Source organism: Pleurodeles waltl, chromosome 3_1, assembly GCF_031143425.1.
Source record: "Pleurodeles waltl isolate 20211129_DDA chromosome 3_1, aPleWal1.hap1.20221129, whole genome shotgun sequence".
Taxonomy (NCBI): Eukaryota; Metazoa; Chordata; class Amphibia; order Caudata; family Salamandridae; genus Pleurodeles; species Pleurodeles waltl.
The window spans coordinates 599,282,797-599,301,433 of NC_090440.1; the positions used below are offsets into that span (position 1 = coordinate 599,282,797).

Below are 18,637 nucleotides of genomic sequence, written 5' to 3' on the forward strand. Positions count from 1 at the left end.
ACCAGGAAAACAGTCGAGAAGGCGTCAGGATCAGCGTTACAGAGTTGCAGTAGTCGTCTTTGCTACTTTGTTGCAGTTTTGCAGGCTTCCAGCGCGGTCAGCAGTCGATTCCTTGGCAGAAGGTGAAGAGAGAGATGCAGAGGAACTCTGATGAGCTCTTGCATTCGTTATCTAAGGAATTCCCCAAAGAAGAGACCCTAAATAGCCAGAAAAGAGGGTTTGGCTACTTAGGAGAGAGGATAGGCTAGCAACACCTGAAGGAGCCTATCAGAAGGAGTCTCTGACGTCACCTGCTGGCCCTGGCCACTCAGAGCAGTCCAGTGTGCCAGCAGCACCTCTGTTTCCAAGATGGCAGAGGTCTGGAGCACACTGGAAGAGCTCTGGACACCTCCCAGGGGAGGTGCAGGTCAGGGGAGTGGTCACTCCCCTTTCCTTTGTCCAGTTTCGCGCCAGAGCAGGGCTAAGGGGTCCCTGAACCGGTGTAGACTGGCTTATGCAGAAATGGGCACATCTGTGCCAATGAAAGCATTTCCAGAGGCTGGGGGAGGCTACTCCTCCCCTGCCTTCACACTATTTTCCAAAGGGAGAGGGTGTAACACCCTCTCTCAGAGGAAGTCCTTTGTTCTGCCATCCTGGGCCAGGCCTGGCCGGACCCCAGGAGAGCAGAAACCTGTCTGAGGGGTTGGCAGCAGCAGCAGCTGCAGTGAAACCCCTGAAAAGGCTGTTTGGCAGTACCAGGGTGTGTGCTACAGACCACTGGGATCATGGGATTGTGCCAACTATGCCAGGATGGCATAGAGGGGGCAATTCCATGATCATAGACATGTTACATGGCCATATTCGGAGTTACCATTGTGAAGCTACACATAGGTAGTGACCTATGTGTAGTGCACGCGTGTAATGGTGTCCCCGCACTCACAAAGTCCGGGGCATTTGTCCTGAACAATGTGGGGGCACCTTGGCTAGTGCCAGGGTGCCCTCACACTAAGTAACTTTGCACCTAACCTTTACCAGGTAAAGGTTAGACATATAGGTGACTTATAAGTTACTTAAGTGCAGTGTAAAATGGCTGTGAAATAACGTCGGCGTTATTTCACTCAGGCTGCAGTGGCAGGCCTGTGTAAGAATTGTCAGAGCTCCCTATGGGTGGCAAAAGAAATGCTGCAGCCCATAGGGATCTCCTGGAACCCCAATACCCTGGGTACCTCAGTACCATATACTAGGGAATTATAAGGGTGTTCCACTATGCCAATGTAAATTGGTCACTAGCCTGTTAGTGACAATTTGTACAGAGAGAGCATAACCAGTGAAGTTCTGGTTAGCAGAGCCTCAGTGAGACAGTTAGGCATCACACAGGTAACACATACATATAGGCCACAAACTTATGAGCACTGGGGTCCTGGCTAGCAGGGTCCCAGTGACACATAACAAACATACTGAAAACATAGGGTTTTCACTATGAGCACTGGGCCCTGGCTGGCAGGATCCCAGTGAGACAGTGACAAACACCCTGACATACACTCACAAACAGGCCAGAAGTGGGGGTAACAAGGCTAGAATGAGGCTACTTTCTCACACACCCCACTTAACCTATTTGCCAATATCTTAGCATACAGCTTATAGTCACTATTTAACAATGATATTGGGCAATAGGACTCTATGGGGATTTCCTGGTTTTAGAATCCGAGAGATGGTCACCTCATACCAAGAAGCAGGCAGTGGGACTCCTTCCTCAAAAAATGTGAAAACTGAAGATTTAACAGAACTATAGAGTCACCAAATGCCTTATAAAACTCTACAAAAATACCATCCGGTACTGCCGCTTTCCCCCTCTTCCACTCTTTTAGAACTGCTTTTATTTCTCCCTCGTTAATTGGTCTAGTCAAGTAAGTCTGTTTTCTCTTAATAAGACGAGGAAGCATATCTATATCCAGCCATTCACCAACTTCCTCATCTCGCACCTCCCTCTCTTCAGTGTAAAGTACAGAACAGAACTTATAAGAGGCCTCTTCTATAGCCACCAAGGCTATAAGACTAACCCTCGACTGGCTATTCACTAACTCCTTGATCCAATTCCTTGACTGATCTCTTAGTCTTCCAAGCTAGTAATCTTCCCATATTTTCTCCATATTCAAATTGGGCTTGTTTACTTGCCTCCCATCGTTTTGCGACCCTTGCTTGTATTATATATTCCATCTGCAACTTCAGCTGTCTCCTCCTGTTGCTGAAATACTCCTTGTCACCCTCCTCCACGTACTGGGAATTACATAACAAAATGTCCTGCTCTAAACCTTTCAGCTCCTCACTGTAGAGCTTGCTTCTATAGTTAGCTCAATTTATAATCCTGCCCCTCATCACCGCCTTAGAAGTCTATATCACTATTGCATGTGCATAATAACTTTAACACACCATAAACAATTCGAATAATATGAGTTTCGCACATTATATCTTATATCTTACCATAACCTTGCTCTTACCATAAGTTGCTGATAATGGCTGCATGTAAATTTGGTACACAACTTAAAACAATAAACACGTATTATTCCTCCAGAGTTTGCATTTACCAAGACTCTTGTATCTCTTGTAGGAAAGTACCATCTTGCCTGGCATGTTACCCCCATTTTTCACTGTATATATGTTGTTTTAGTTGTATGTGTCACTGGGACCCTGCCAGCCAGGGCCCCAGTGCTCATAAGTGTGCCCTGAATGTGTTACCTGTGTTATGACTAACTGTCTCACTGAGGCTCTGCTATCCAGAACCTCACTGGTTATGCTCTCTCATTTCTTTCCAAATTGTCACTAACAGGCTAGTGACCAATTTCACCAATTTACATTGGCATACTGGAACACCCTTATAATTCCCTAGTATATGGTACTGAGGTACCCAGGGTATTGGGGTTCCAGGAGATCCCTATGGGCTGCAGCATTTCTTTAGCCACCCATAGGGAGCTCTGACAATTCTTACACAGGCCTGCCACTGCAACCTGGGTGAAATAACGTCCACGTTATTTCACAGCCATTTACCACTGCACTTAAGTAACTTATAAGTCACCTATATGTCTAACCTTTACCTGGTAAAGGTTAGGTGCAAAGTTACTTAGTGTGTGGGCACTCTGGCACTAGCCAAGGTGCCCCCACATCGTTCAGGGCAAATTCCCCGGACTTTGTGAGTGCGGGGACACCATTACACGCGAGCACTACACATAGGTCACTACCTATGTGTAGCTTCACAATGGTAACTCCGAATATGGCCATGTATCATGTCTATGATCATGGAATTGCCCCCTCTATGCCATCCTGGCATAGTTGGCACAACCCCATGATCCCACGGGTCTCTAGCACAGACCCGGGGACTGCCAAACTGCCTTTTCAGGGGTTTCACTGCAGCTGCTGCCAACCCCTCAGACAGGTTTCTGCCCTCCTGGGGTCCAGCCAGGCTTGGCCCAGGAAGGCAGAACAAAGGACTTCCTCAGAGAGAGGGTGTTACACCCTCTCCCTTTGGAAAAAGGTGTTAAGGCAGGGGAGGAGTAGCCTCCCCCCAGCCTCTGGAAATGCTTTCATGGGCACAGATGGTGCCCATTTCTGCATAAGCCAGTCTACACCGGTTCAGGGACCCCTCAGCCCTGCTCTGGCGCGAAACTGGACAAAGGAAAGGGGAGTGACCACTCCCCTGACCTGCACCTCCCCTGGGAGGTGCCCAGAGCTCCTCCAGTGTGCTCCAGACCTCTGCCATCTTGGAAACAGAGGTGCTGCTGGCACACTGGACTGCTCTGAGTGGCCAGTGCCACCAGGTGACGTCAGAGACTCCTTCTGATAGGCTCCTTCAGGTGTTGCTAGCCTATCCTCTCTCCTAAGTAGCCAAACCCTCTTTTCTGGCTATTTAGGGTCTCTGCTTTGGGGAATTCCTTAGATAACGAATGCAAGAGCTCATCAGAGTTCCTCTGCATCTCTCTCTTCACCTTCTGCCAAGGAATCGACTGCTGACCGCGCTGGAAGCCTGCAAAACTGCAACAAAGTAGCGAAGACGACTGCTGCAACTCTGTAACGCTGATCCTGCCACCTTATCGACTGTTTTCCTGGTGGTGCATGCTGTGGGGGTAGTCTGCCTCCTCTCTGCACTAGAAGCTCCGAAGAAATCTCCCATGGGTCGAAGGAATCTTCCCCCTGCTACCGCAGGCACCAAAGAACTGCATCACCGGTCCCCTGGGTCTCCTCTCAGCACGACGAGCGAGGTCCCTTGAATCCAGCAACTCTGTCCAAGTGACTCCCACAGTCCAGTCACTCTTCAGTCCAAGTTTGGTGGAGGTAAGTCCTTGCCTCCCCACGCCAGACTGCATTGCTGGGAACCGCGTCTTTTGCAGCTACTCCGGCCTCTGTGAACTTCCGGCGGAAATCCTTTGTGCACAGCCAAGCCTGGGTCCACGGCACTCTAACCTGCATTGCACGACCTCATGAGTTGTCCTCCGGCGGCGTGGGACTCTTGTGCAACTTCGGGTGAGCACTGTTTCACTCCACTTCGTAGGGCCTGTTCCGGCACTTCTCCGGGTGCTGCCTGCTTCTGAGAGGGCTCCTTGTCTTGCTGGGTGCCCCCTCTGTCCCCTGACGCAATTGGTGACATCCTGGTCCCTCCTGGGCCACAGCAGCATCCAAAAACCCTAACCGCAAGACTTGCAGCTAGCAAGGCTTGTTTGCGGTCTTTCGTCAGGAAAACACTTCTGCACGACTTCACGACGTGGGACATCCATCCTCCAAAGGGGAAGTTTCTAGCCCTTGTCGTTCCTGCAGAATCCTCAGCTTCTACTGCCTAGTAGCAGCTTCTTTGCACCCACAGCTGGCATTTCCTGGGCATCTGCCCACTCTCGACTTGGTCGTGACTTTTGGACTTGGTCCCCTTGTTCCACAGGTACCCTCGTCTGGAAATCCATTGTTGTTGCATTGCTGGTTTTGGTCGTTCCTGCAGAATTCCCTTATCACAACTTCTGTGCTCTTTGGGGAACTTTAGTGCACTTTGCACTCACTTTTCAGGGTCTTGGGGTGGGCTATTTTTCTAACCCTTACTATTTTCTAATAGTCCCAGCGACCCCTACAAGGTCACATAGGTTTGGGCTCCATTCGTGGTTCGCATTCCACTTTTGGAGTATATGGTTTGTGTTGCCCCTGTCCCTATGTGTCCCCATTGCATCCTATTGTAACTATACATTGTTTGCACTGTTCTCTATTGCTATACTGCATATTTTTGGTATTGTGTACATATATCTTGTGTATATTTGCTATCCTCATACTGAGGGTACTCACTGAGATACTTTGGAATATTGTCATAAAAATAAAGTACCTTTATTTTTAGTATATCTGTGTATTGTGTTTTCTTATGATATAGTGCAAGTGACACTAGTGGTACTGTAGGAGCTTCACTCGTCTCCTAGTTCAGCCTAAGCTGCTCTGCTAAGCTACCATTTTCTATCAGCCTAAGCTGCTAGACACCCTATACACTAATAAGGGATACCTGGGCCTGGTGCAAGGTGTAATTACCCCTTGGTACTCACTACAAGCCAGTCCAGCCTCCTACATCTCTGTGCAAGCAACCTTGTCATTTCTCAGTTTTCAGAGCTGTGGCAGTCTCGGGGGCTATAAAAGCGGCCCGTCCCTCTTGCACGTGTGTATTACTGCTGGCGGAGAGCGGAGACAACGTGCGTCCTCGCTGGCAGCATCCCCTTGGGAACTTCGTATCAGATCCATCTGCCTTAGAAACGGTAGGCCCTTCCATGTGAGAATGTATATGACACTCAACGAGTTATAAAAGGAAAAAGAGCTGCTATCGGGAGCAGATACTGTACATATTTGACTTTCTCTTCATAATTCCTTTCAGATGATAATGGTCATTTATCATCTTTGAACAGTGACATTTCTCCACTCGTAAGCGATATCCGAGCACACAGCATGGTTTACAGCGGTGTTCATTCAGGAACCTGATGCTTATCAAAAAGTAAGACAGGATATAACGCCCACAGTAATGCAACAAGATGGGCAAAGAGGATATAACTTTGATAAGTAATCCAAAGAAAGTGTCATGACAAATATATGGAAAGCTCAGAGCATTAGAAATGGACATTTTTCAGATGGATCAAAAGGATTGTTTATGAATCGACCTATTGTCAAGGCATAGTGTGAAGATAACATGAAATTTGGAACACTGTGTGAATAAGAACACAAAGAGGTTATTGTTAAAAGTCAATACAGAGCTCCATCATCATATGCCTTGTCCTATTATTAACAACCTTGATTTTTTTTTTTTTTAACAAGATGAACATTTCCTTTACAGGTAATTGTTATTAGTTATATTCTTTGGGTATCAAGAAATTTATTATTTTGAGAGTAAACACATTGTATTAATATCACAACATTGTTTCCAGGTCTCCTTCACCGCAGTACCCTCCCTAATTTGCCTCCCCCCCCCCCCCCCCCCCCCGTCCGGCCATTCTGATCCTGTGTGCGCATAGAAGCAGAGTCAGGGTTGCCTGAAGGCGGGCTTCTTGAGGGTACGACTCTTGAGTAACAAACATACCAACCTTGACACACTGGTACCTTTTACAAGGGGCCTAGCTGTTTGCCAGAGGTGTGCCAATTGTGGCAGCAATGGTACAGTTTAGGGAAAGAACTCAAGTGCTGGGCCTGGTTAGCAGGATCCCAGCACACACACAGTCAAGTCAGCATTAGATAGCAGGCAAATAGTGGAGGGGTAACCATACCAAGAGAGTCACTTTCCTACAGACAGCCATTGGCTACTGCCTGGCACTCCCTGTAACGCCCCGTAGAACTCAGATTTCAACACCCTAAGAAGACCCGGACAAAGAAGAGTTGCACCAGTGGAAGGGGAATAGATTAAGCAGCTGATCATGCCGGACTGCCTGATGACCTCAGAGGACCCTGCAAAAGAAGCCAACTCGCCCAACCTTCAATAAAGACTCAAGTCTCCAATGGGCAGCGGACCTTCCCTGCTAGAAGAAACTCCAAGGAAGAGACTATGCAGCTGCTGGAACCACAGAAACCTGACACCTGAATTGACCACTGCACCCGGCTTCCACGACCCGAGGTGAAGCCAACTCCATGTCCAGTGTGGGTTCACCCATCTTTGACTCACCCGAGATGCCTACATGCCTCTACATACAGGTCACAGCCTGGTGGTGAGAGAAAATCCGACACCTCCAGCAACCACTGCATCCACCACCACTGACTACATCTGGGGTGGGTCACTGGTGTCAATAATGTCTCCCGCCTCCTAAGCGCTCAGGCTACCATGGGTCTACCTCTGCTGCACTTCCTGACGACGCCTGCAGCCTCAACACACAGGACCCCCTCACCACGAGTGCTCCTGAATGTGAAAGCCCGATGCCTTAGACACCCCTGCATCCATCACCCCTGGTTTCAGGAGAAGGGGAACAAAGGTGCACCTATGTCCCCAAACCCTCAAAGCCTACTTTACCTGCTTTTAGTCCCGGACAGGCTTCCTAGGCAGAGACTGCAGCCTGTCTGTCACAAGGTCCAACTCCCACAGAGAACTATTGGGCACCCAACACCTAATCACACTTGGCCACCCCAGTGCCGCCCAGTGTGACCTGTTGGTGCGGTACTTATCAGTGCCCTGTACTTATCTTTGCTCCTTGAGGTCGACCTCGTAAGTCATTGTTAACCTTATGTCTGCTAAACATTATTTTTCCTCCATAGGATAACATTGAGAGAGCCCTGAAAATGGCATTAAGTGTTGATTTTTTAAACTGCAAAGTATGGATGCTTAAAAGTCTACTTACCTGATTACTAGGTTCTTGGGTTTGATACATATTTTTTTTTAAATTATTTTTCTAGATAGGTCTTTAATTTATTCTTTGAGTGCGTGTCTCATTTATTGCCTCTGTGAGTACAAATGCTTAGCACTACCCTCTGAAATGCCTAACTGCTCGCCCACACTACCAGAAAATAGAACATTAGTCCCATCTACTTTTGCCTCTGCAGAACCAATTGGGGAATCCACTGTATCCTCTGTACAGTGCACTTCATTTTAGTGTACTATATAGAGAGCCAGCTTCCTACAGCTGTGCACTTAGAAAGAACAGGCAAATAAATTATGGCAAGCGCAAGGTGAAAATGGAATAATTCCCCAAACGGTTTACAAAAGTGTCAGCAACTGCAAGAATGGTGGAGAAAATACCTCTGCATATGACCACAGAGAGGGATTTGTAGCTGCTACCCACAAAGTAGGTGTGGCGAGAAGTGAATGGGTAGAGGATACATGCACACAACTGACCTTCATTTCTTCATTTGCCTAACCTATTATGATGTGAAAAAAAAACAAAAAAAAACAAGTTGTCGCCCTGGACAGCTTTACAACTAACAACATTTTATGCACACAATGAGGGGGGGGGGGGAGCATGGGGAGGGGCAAATATAAAATGTAACTTTCATTCTGCATTCATAATAACTAAACTAGCCATTAGCTCATGTTACATGCTGCCAGTTCTCCTATTTTAGCAACATGATTTAAGAACCTACCTTCAGGTGCAGTAGCTATATTTGCACTAAGGGGGTCCACAGGTTCCGTGCCAGTTTCCATTTCCACTGGAGAATTACTTCTAGCACATTCCTTCGAACTATTAAAAAAAACAGTTAAAACGTTAAGAGATTCTGAGGTGTAAACCTGCCAACCAGTCACAAAATCATGCATGCCAGAGTTCTGTGTCTTTGGCTAATCTCAATTAAACACGAGTCAGTATGGTGTACTTAGAATTAGGAACATCAAGTATATACAATATAATTAATTCCAATAGAAATTAAGTTTAGTCAAATTCCATTGGTAGGCAGACTCGGATTGCTGTTAATATAAGGGGGACTGCTGAGCACAGTGGTGCAGACATTTCTTGTACAAGCAAAAGTGCTAAGTGTGAATTTCAATTATTGTGTTTATGTAGGCCTTCAAGTTAGGCAATGAGGATTTTATAGTAAGGCGCATTAAAACGCCAAGGTTCTTGAATGCCATATCTTGGCAGCAGTAAATGAAGCGTGACTTTACAGAGTGGTATAATAAAACTAGCATCAGAAATACCCAGCCCCTCCCACACAGATTATGAGGTGTCAAACAGCCCAAAATTCGATTACATCATACCCGATACATATTGGTTAATATCCTTCTCATTGGTTCACTTAGTAAATAGATTCGTTTATGTATGAAAAATGTGATGTGCCTTTCTGGGCACTGCACTGGTACACACAAGTTATGTTGGTACAAGCACTATATTGTTTGGTATACAGCAATATTAGTTTGAGTAATATGTATGCTGGCTGATGTATAGGTAAGCTACTGGTACAATGATGAAGACATTTTGTGTGAGAGTTTACTGTTCATGGTGTGTGGCATATGTTCTCAATATACTGGTTTATATCAACAGCCCAATGCAGTGTATTTGGTGGACTGATGTATGCACAATAAATACTGATACAGATATATATATATATATATATATTCATTGAAAAAAACAATGATTACAGGGGCGTTATAGTTGGGTTCTGAAAATTCATGCACAAAGACATAAAAATTCAGCAGTTAGTTATTTCAAATAACTAGAACTTAAGCATTAAGGTAACTATAACTTGTGCCCCCGCCATGCACAGTGATCTCATCAATAATTTTATTGATAATTTTAGCGATTAAATCAATGATGCCAATGAAGATGCCACCAATAATGTAATGTGTGGTAATCAGCAGTGTATGGTGAGGATGAGAGTTGTAGTTAGCTTAGGGCCCATATGCTAGTTACTTGATTTAACCAACTTTAACAGCTGAATTTCTTTCATTGTTTCTGTTTAATTTCTTAAACAAACTATAATGTCCCTATAACCTTTTTTTTTTTTTTTTTCCTAGTAAAATTAAAAGTTTTTTTTTCTTTTTTAAACATAGGTGGCGATTGATCGCAGGCCCAGGAGTGGACAACATACCGCATGCATCTAGCCCTGCGCCCCACACGGCCTTTGGCCACCTGCAGCCAACACCCGCAGGAATCCAACCCTGTGCCACACACAGCCTTTAGATGTGTGTGGTAGGGATTGGGCACAGGCAAGGCCTGCAACCTCCCCACCCCCCTCCCAAACAGGTATCGAACCTCACCTTCAGCTGTTCTTGGCAGGGGTTGGCAGCAAGTTTTGGTATACTTTCTGTGAAATGAGCCTCAGTGCCAGAATGCATCGTTACCTGGTTATTTATCAATGAGGCCAAAGTTTTGCGCAAAATATCTATCCACATGGAGCACTTTCTGCTAGCTAATTAGTACGTGCTACCTCAGTGGGTAAATGTATAGTACACATTCCACACTACAGCTGCGTAATGGACCCTAAGGTAATGTCTCCTGTTGTAGGAGGCTGGCCTGGCTTATAGTGGGTACCTGATGTTACTTACACCTTGTTCCAGGTCCAGTTATCCCTTATTAGTAGATTAGTAGTGTTCTAGCAGCTTAGGCTGAGCTAGGAGACATGCAAAGCTCCTACTATACCACTTATATCATATAGCATTATATCATAAGAAACACAATACTCAGTTACTAAAAATAAAGGTACTTTATTTTAGTGACAATGTGCAAAAATATCTCAGAGGATATACTCCCTTAGGAGGTAAGTAAAATACACAAAATATACACACAAACCAAAATCAGTTAAGAAACAGTTAGAAAAGTAGCGCAAACACTGTAGAATACAATAGGATGCAATAGGCCTAGGGGCAACACAAACCATATACTCCAAAAGTGGAATGCGAACCATGAATGGAACCCAGACCTAGTGTAGTGTGTAGAGGGTCGCTGGGAGTGTAAGAAAACACTAAGGTTGTCCAAGATACCTGCAGGAGGCTGGCCCGGCTTGTAGTGGGTACCAAGGGGTACTTACACTCTGTACCAGGTCCAGTTATCCCTTATTGGTGTAGAAGAGGTGTTTCTATCAGCTTAGGCTGATAGAGGTAGCTATACCAGAGCAGCTTAGGCTGAACTAGGAGATATAAAAAGCCCCTACTATACCACTGGTGTCGTATGCACAATATCATAAGAAAACACAATACACAGATATACTAAAAATAAAGGTACTTTATTTTTATGACAATATGCCAAAAGTATCTCAGTGAGTACTCTCAGTATGAGGATGCCAAATATACTCAAGATATATGTACACAATACCAAAAATATGCAGTAATAGCAAAAGGAAGTAATGCAAGCAATGTAAAGTTACAGTAGATTGCAATAGGAGCACATAGGTATAGGGGCAACACAAACCATATACTCCAAAAGTGGAATGCGAATCACAAATGGACCCCAAACCTATGTGAGCTTGTAGAGGGTCGCTGGGACTAAAAACAGTGAGGGTTAGAAAAATATCCCACCCCAAGACCCTGAAAAGTAGGTGTATAGTGCACCTATAACCCCAAGAGAGCACAGAAGTCGTGATGGGGGTATCTGCAAGGAAGACCAACACCAGCAAAGCAACAACAGTGGATTTCCAGACCTGAGTACCTGTGAAACAAGGGGACCAAGTCCAAGAGTCGAGACAATGTCGAGAGTGGGCAGATGCCCAGGAAATGCCAGTTGAGGGTGCAAAGAAGCTGCCACCGGATGGAAGAAGCTTTGGTTTCTGCAAGGAAGAAGAGGACTAGGAACTTCCCCTTTGGAGGATGGATGTCTCACGTCGTGAAGAAGCTTGCAGAGATGTTCCCACGTAGAAAGACCGCCAACAAGCCTTGCTAGCTGCAAAGGTTGCGGTTAGGGTTTTTGGATGCTGCTGTGGCCCAGGAGGGACCAGGATGTCGCCACTTGGATGAGGAGACAGAGGGGGCGCCCAGCAAGTCAGGGAGCCCTCACAGAAGCAGGCAGCACCCGCAGAAGTACCAGATCAGGCACTTAGAAGAGGAGTGAACCAGAGTCCACCTGATGTCACAAAAGGGAGTCCCACGACGCCGGAGGACAACTCAGAAGGTTGTGCACTGCAGTAGGAAAGTACCATCTTGCCTGGCATGTTACCCCCATATTTCACTGTATATATGTTGTTTGAGTGTATGTGTCACTGGGACCCTGCCAGCCAGTGTGACTTCCAAAAAGCATTTCCAGAGGCTGGGGGAGGCTACTCCTCCCCAGCCCTGACACCTTTTTCCAAAGGGAGAGGGTGTAACAGCCTCTCTCTGAGGAAGTCCTTTGTTCTGCCTTCCTGGACCCCAGGAGGGCAGAAACCTGTCTGAGGGGTTGGCGGCGGCAGCAGCAGCTGCAGTGAAACCCTGGGAAAGGCAGTTTGGCAGTACCCAGGTCTGTGCTAGAGACTCGGAGGATCATGGAATTGTCTCCCCAATGCCAGAATGCCACTGGGGTGACAATCCCATGTTCTTAGACATGTTACTAGGCCATGTTCGGATTTACCATTGTGACGCTATATATAGGTAGTGACCTATGTATAGTGCACGTGTGAAATGGTGTCCCAGCACTCACAAAGTCCGGGGAATTTGCCCTGAACGATGTGGGGGCACCTTGGCTAGTGCCAGGGTGCCCACACACTAAGTAACTTAGCACCCAACCTTCACCAGGTGAAGGATAGACATATAGGTGACTTATAAGTTACTTAAGTGCAGTGGTAAATGGCTGTGAAATAACGAGGACGTTATTTCACTCAGGCTGCAGTGGCAGGCCTGTGTAAGAATTGTCAGAGCTCCCTATGGGTGGCAAAAGAAATGCTGCAGCCCATAGGGATCTCCTGGAACCCCAATACCCTGGGTACCTCAGTACCATATACTAGGTGTAGGAAAGTACCATCTTGCCTGGCATGTTACCCCCATTTTTCACTGTATATATGTTGTTTTAGTTGTGTCACTGGGACCCTGGTAACCCGGGGCCCCAGTGCTCATAAGTGTGCCTGAATGTGTTACCTGTGTAGTGACTAACTGTCTCACTGAGGCTCTGCTAATCAGAACCTCAGTGGTTATGCTCTCTCATTTCTTTCCAAATTGTCACTAACAGGCTAGTGACCAATTTTACCAATTTACATTGGCTTACTGGAACACCCTTACAATTCCCTAGTATATGGTACTGAGGTACCCAGGGTATTGGGGTTCCAGGAGATCCCTATGGGCTGCAGCATTTCTTTTGCCACCCATAGGGAGCTCTGACAATTCTTACACAGGCCTGCCACTGCAGCCTGAGTGAAATAACGTCCACGTTATTTCACAGCCATTTTACACTGCACTTAAGTAACTTATAAGTCACCTATATGTCTAACCTTTACCTAGTAAAGGTTAGGTGCAAAGTTACTTAGTGTGAGGGCACCCTGGCACTAGCCAAGGTGCCCCCACATTGTTCAGGGCCAATTCCCCAGACTTTGTGAGTGCGGGGACACCATTACACGTGTGCACTACATATAGGTCACTACCTATATGTAGCTTCACAATGGTAACTCCGAATATGGCCATGTAACATGTCTATGATCATGGAATTGCCCCCTCTATACCATCCTGGCATAGTTGGCACAATCCCATGATCCCAGTGGTCTGTAGCACAGACCCTGGTACTGCCAAACTACCTTTCCTGGGGTTTCACTGCTGCTGCTGCCAACCCCTCAGACAGGCAGCTGCCCTCCTGGGGTCCAGCCAGGCCTGGCCCAGGATGGCAGAACAAAGGACTTCCTCTGAGAGAGGGTGTTACACCCTCTCCCTTTGGAAAATGGTGTGAAGGCAGGGGAGGAGTAGCCTCCCCCAGCCTCTGGAAATGCTTTCTTGGGCACAGATGTGCCCTATTCTGCATAAGCCAGTCTACACTGGTTCAGGGGACCCCTTAGCCCTGCTCTGGCTCGAAACTGGACAAAGGAAAGGGGAGTGACCACTCCCCTGACCTGCACCTCCCCTGGGAGGTGTCCAGAGCTCCTCCAGTGTGCTCCAGACCTCTGCCATCTTGGAAACAGAGGTGCTGCTGGCACACTGGACTGCTCTGAGTGGCCAGTGCCACCAGGTGACGTCAGAGACTCCTTCTGATAGGCTCCTTCAGGTGTTAGTAGCCTATCCTCTCTCCTAGGTAGCCAAACCCTCTTTTCTGGCTATTTAGGGTCTCTGTCTCTGTCTCTGGGGAAACTTTAGATAACGAATGCAAGAGCTCATCCAAGTTCCTCTGCATCTCTCTCTTCACCTTCTGCCAAGGAATCGACTGCTGACCGCGCTGGAAGCCTGCAAAACTGCAACATAGTAGCAAAGACGACTACTGCAACTCTGTAACGCTGATCCTGCCGCCTTCTCGACTGTTTTCCTGGTGGTGCATGCTGTGGGGGTAGTCTGCCTCCTCTCTGCACTAGAAGCTCCGAAGAAATCTCCCGTGGGTCGACGGAATCGTCCCCCTGCAACCGCAGGCACCAAAAAGCTGCATTACCGGTCCCTTGGGTCTCCTCTCAGCACGACGAGCGAGGTCCCTCGAATCCAGCAACTCTGTCCAAGTGACCCCCACAGTCCAGTGACTCTTCAGTCCAAGTTTGGTGGAGGTAAGTCCTTGCCTCACCTCGCTAGACTGCATTGCTGGGAACCGTGACTTTTGCAGCTACTCCGGCCTCCGTGCACTTCCGGCGGAAATCCTTTGTGCACAGTCCAGCCTGGGTCCACGGCACTCTAACCTGCATTGCACGACCTCCTAAGTTGTTCTCCGGCGACGTGGGACTTCTTTGTGCGACTTCGGGCGAGCACCGTTTCATGCATCCTCGTAGTGCCTGTTTCTGGCACTTCTCCGGGTTCTACCTGCTGCTAAGAGGGCTCCTTGTCTTGCTCGACGTCCCCTCTACCTCCTGGTCCAATTTGCGACCTCCTGGTCCCTCCTGGGCCACAGCAGCGTCCAAAAACGCTAACCGCACGATTTGCAGCTAGCAAGGCTTGGTGGCGTTCTTTCGGCGGGAAAACACTTCTGCACGACTCTCCACGGCAAGAGGGATCCGTCCACCAAAGGGGAAGTCTCTAGTCCTTTTCGTTCCTGCAGAAACCTCAGCTTCTTCTGTCCAGTAGAAGCTTCTTTGCACCCACAGCTGGCATTTCCTGGGCATCTGCCCATCTCCGACTTGCTTGTGACTTTTGGACTTGGTCCCCTTGTTCCACAGGTACCCAAGATTGGAAATCCAGCGTTGTTGCATTGTTGGTTTGTGTCTTTCCTGCATTATTCCTCTAACACGACTTCTTTATCCTTAGGGGAACTTTAGTGCACTTTGCACTCACTTTTCAGGGTCTTGGGGAGGGTTATTTTTCTAACTCTCACTATTTTCTAATAGTCCCAGCGACCCTCTACAAGGTCACATAGGTTTGGGGTCCATTCGTGGTTCGCATTCCACTTTTGGAGTATATGGTTTGTGTTGCCCCTATCCCTATGTGTCCCCATTGCATCCTATTGTAACTATACATTGTTTGCACTGTTTTCTAAGACTATACTGCATATTTTTGCTATTGTGTATACAGGGAGTGCAGAATTATTAGGCAAATGAGTATTTTGACCACATCATCCTCTTTATGCATGTTGTCTTACTCCAAGCTGTATAGGCTCGAAAGCCTACTACCAATTAAGCATATTAGGTGATGTGCATCTCTGTAATGAGAAGGGGTGTGGTCTAATGACATCAACACCCTATATCAGGTGTGCATAATTATTAGGCAACTTACTTTTCTTTGGCAAAATGGGTCAAAAGAAGGACTTGACAGGCTCAGAAAAGTCAAAAATAGTGAGATATCTTGCAGAGGGATGCAGCACTCTTAAAATTGCAAAGCTTCTGAAGCGTGATCATCGAACAACCAAGCGTTTCATTCAAAATAGTCAACAGGGTCGCAAGAAGCGTGTGGAAAAACCAAGGCGCAAAATAACTGCCCATGAACTGAGAAAAGTCAAGCGTGCAGCTGCCACGATGCCACTTGCCACCAGTTTGGCCATATTTCAGAGCTGCAACATCACTGGAGTGCCCAAAAGCACAAGGTGTGCAATACTCAGAGACATGGCCAAGGTAAGAAAGGCTGAAAGACGACCACCACTGAACAAGACACACAAGCTGAAACGTCAAGACTGGGCAAAGAAATATCTCAAGACTGATTTTTCTAAGGTTTTATGGACTGATGAAATGAGAGTGAGTCTTGATGGGCCAGATGGATGGGCCCGTGGCTGGATTGGTAAAGGGCAGAGAGCTCCAGTCCGACTCAGACGCCAGCAAGGTGGAGGTGGAGTACTGGTTTGGGCTGGTATCATCAAAGATGAGCTTGTGGGGCCTTTTCGGGTTGAGGATGGAGTCAAGCTCAACTCCCAGTCCTACTGCCAGTTCCTGGAAGACACCTTCTTCAAGCAGTGGTACAGGAAGAAGTCTGCATCCTTCAAGAAAAACATGATTTTCATGCAGGACAATGCTCCATCACACGCGTCCAAGTACTCCACAGCGTGGCTGGCAAGAAAGGGTATAAAAGAAGGAAATCTAATGACATGGCCTCCTTGTTCACCTGATCTGAACCCCATTGAGAACCTGTGGTCCATCATCAAATGTGAGATTTACAAGGAGGGAAAACAGTACACCTCTCTGAACAGTGTCTGGGAGGCTGTGGTTGCTGCTGCACGCAATGTTGATGGTGAACAGATCAAAACACTGACAGAATCCATGGATGGCAGGCTTTTGAGTGTCCTTGCAAAGAAAGGTGGCTATATTGGTCACTGATTTGTTTTTGTTTTGTTTTTGAATGTCAGAAATGTATATTTGTGAATGTTGAGATGTTATATTGGTTTCACTGGTAATAATAAATAATTGAAATGGGTATATATTTGTTTTTTGTTAAGTTGCCTAATAATTATGCACACCTGATATAGGGTGTTGATGTCATTAGACCACACCCCTTCTCATTACAGAGATGCACATCACCTAATATGCTTAATTGGTAGTAGGCTTTCGAGCCTATACAGCTTGGAGTAAGACAACATGCATAAAGAGGATGATGTGGTCAAAATACTCATTTGCCTAATAATTCTGCACTCCCTGTATATATCTTGTGTATATTTCCTATCCTCTCACTGAGGGTACACTCTAAGATACTTTGGCATATTGTCATAAAAATAAAGTACCTTTATTTTTAGTATAACTGTGTATTGTGTTTTCTTATGATATTGTGCATATGACACTAAGTGGTACTGTAGTAGCTTCACACGTCTCCTAGTTCAGCCTAAGCTGCTCTGCTAAGCTACCATTATCTATCAGCCTAAGCTGCTGGACACCCTATACACTAATAAGGGATAACTGGGCCTGGTGCAAGGTGCAAGTACCCCTTGGTACTCACTACAAGCCAGTCCAGCCTCCTACACTAAGGAATTATAAGGGTGTTCCAGTATGCCAATGTAAATTGGTGAAATTGGTCACTAGCCTGTTAGTGACAATTTAGAAAGCAGAGAGAGCATAACCACTGAGGTTCTGATTAGCAGAGCCTCAGTGAGATAGTTAGTCATCACACAGGGAACACATACAGGGCACACTTATGAGCACTGGGGCCCTGGCTGGTTGGGTCCCAGTGACACATACACTAAAACAACATATATAAAGTGAAATATGGGGGTAACATGCCAGGCAAGATGGTACTTTCCTACAATACCCCACCCCAAGACCCTGGAAAGTAGGAGTAAAGTTACCCTACTACCCCAGAAACAGTAGAGTTGTGAAAGGAGATTCTGCAAAGGCAACAACTGACTGCAAAGCACTGAAGACAGATTCCTGGACCTGAGGACCTGCAAAGGAAGGGGACCAAGTCCAAGAGTCACGCAAGTGTCCGGGGGGCAGGAGCCCACTAAACCGCGGATGAAGGTGCAAAAGGGCTGCCTCCGGGTGGAAGAAGCTGAAGATTCTGCAACAACGGAAGATGCCAGGAACTTCTCCTTTGCACAGAAGATGTCCCACGGCGTGCTGGAGGATACAAAGTTGTTTCCACGCAGAAAGACCGCAAACAAGCCTTGCTAGCTGCAAAGGTTGCGGTTGAAGAAAATGGGCAGCACCCTGGCCCATGAAGGACCAGGAGGTCGCCCCTTGGGGGAGGAGACAAAGGGGGCGCTCAGCAGCACAGAGAGCCCACGCAGAAGCACTTGAACAGGCGTTCAAGAAATCTGAGCACGGCGGTCGTCTCAACACTACAAAAGAGGGTCCCACAAAGCTGGTGGTCAACTCAGCGAGTTGAGCAATGCAGGATGGAGTGCTGGGGACCTGGGCTATGCTGTGCACAAAGGATTCCTTGCAAAAGTGCACAGAAGCCCTAGCAGCTGCAGTTCACGCAGTACACAGGATCACTGTCTGGCGTGGGGAGGCAAGGTCTTACCTCCACCAAATTTGAACAGAAGGACCACTGGAATGTCAGGGTCACTTCGATCCAGCTCCTGTGCTCCAGGGACCACGCTCATCGAGATGAGTGGGGACCCAGGGGACCGGTGATGCAGAAGTTTGGTGCCTGCGTTAGCAGGGGAAGACTCTGTCGAACCACCGGAGATTTCTTCTTGGCTTCCAGTGCAGGGTGAAGGCAGACAGCCCTCACAGCATGCACCACCAGGAAACAGTCGAGAAAGCTGGCAGGATGAGGCGCTACAATGTTGCTGGTAGTCGT

The 18,637-nt window shown here is 47.1% G+C and overlaps 1 protein-coding gene across 6 annotated transcripts in view; it reads right to left on the reverse strand.

The window, feature by feature from the left end:
• Positions 1–18,637, reverse strand: part of PPP6R3 (protein phosphatase 6 regulatory subunit 3) — a 1,278,047-nt gene that overhangs the window by 148,954 nt on the left and 1,110,456 nt on the right. For all 6 annotated transcript variants that reach the window (XM_069223039.1, XM_069223035.1, XM_069223038.1 and 3 more), the window contains one exon: positions 8,545–8,642. In XM_069223039.1, the coding sequence (XP_069079140.1) occupies positions 8,545–8,642 (98 nt within the window). The remainder of the gene's footprint in view (positions 1–8,544; positions 8,643–18,637) is intronic.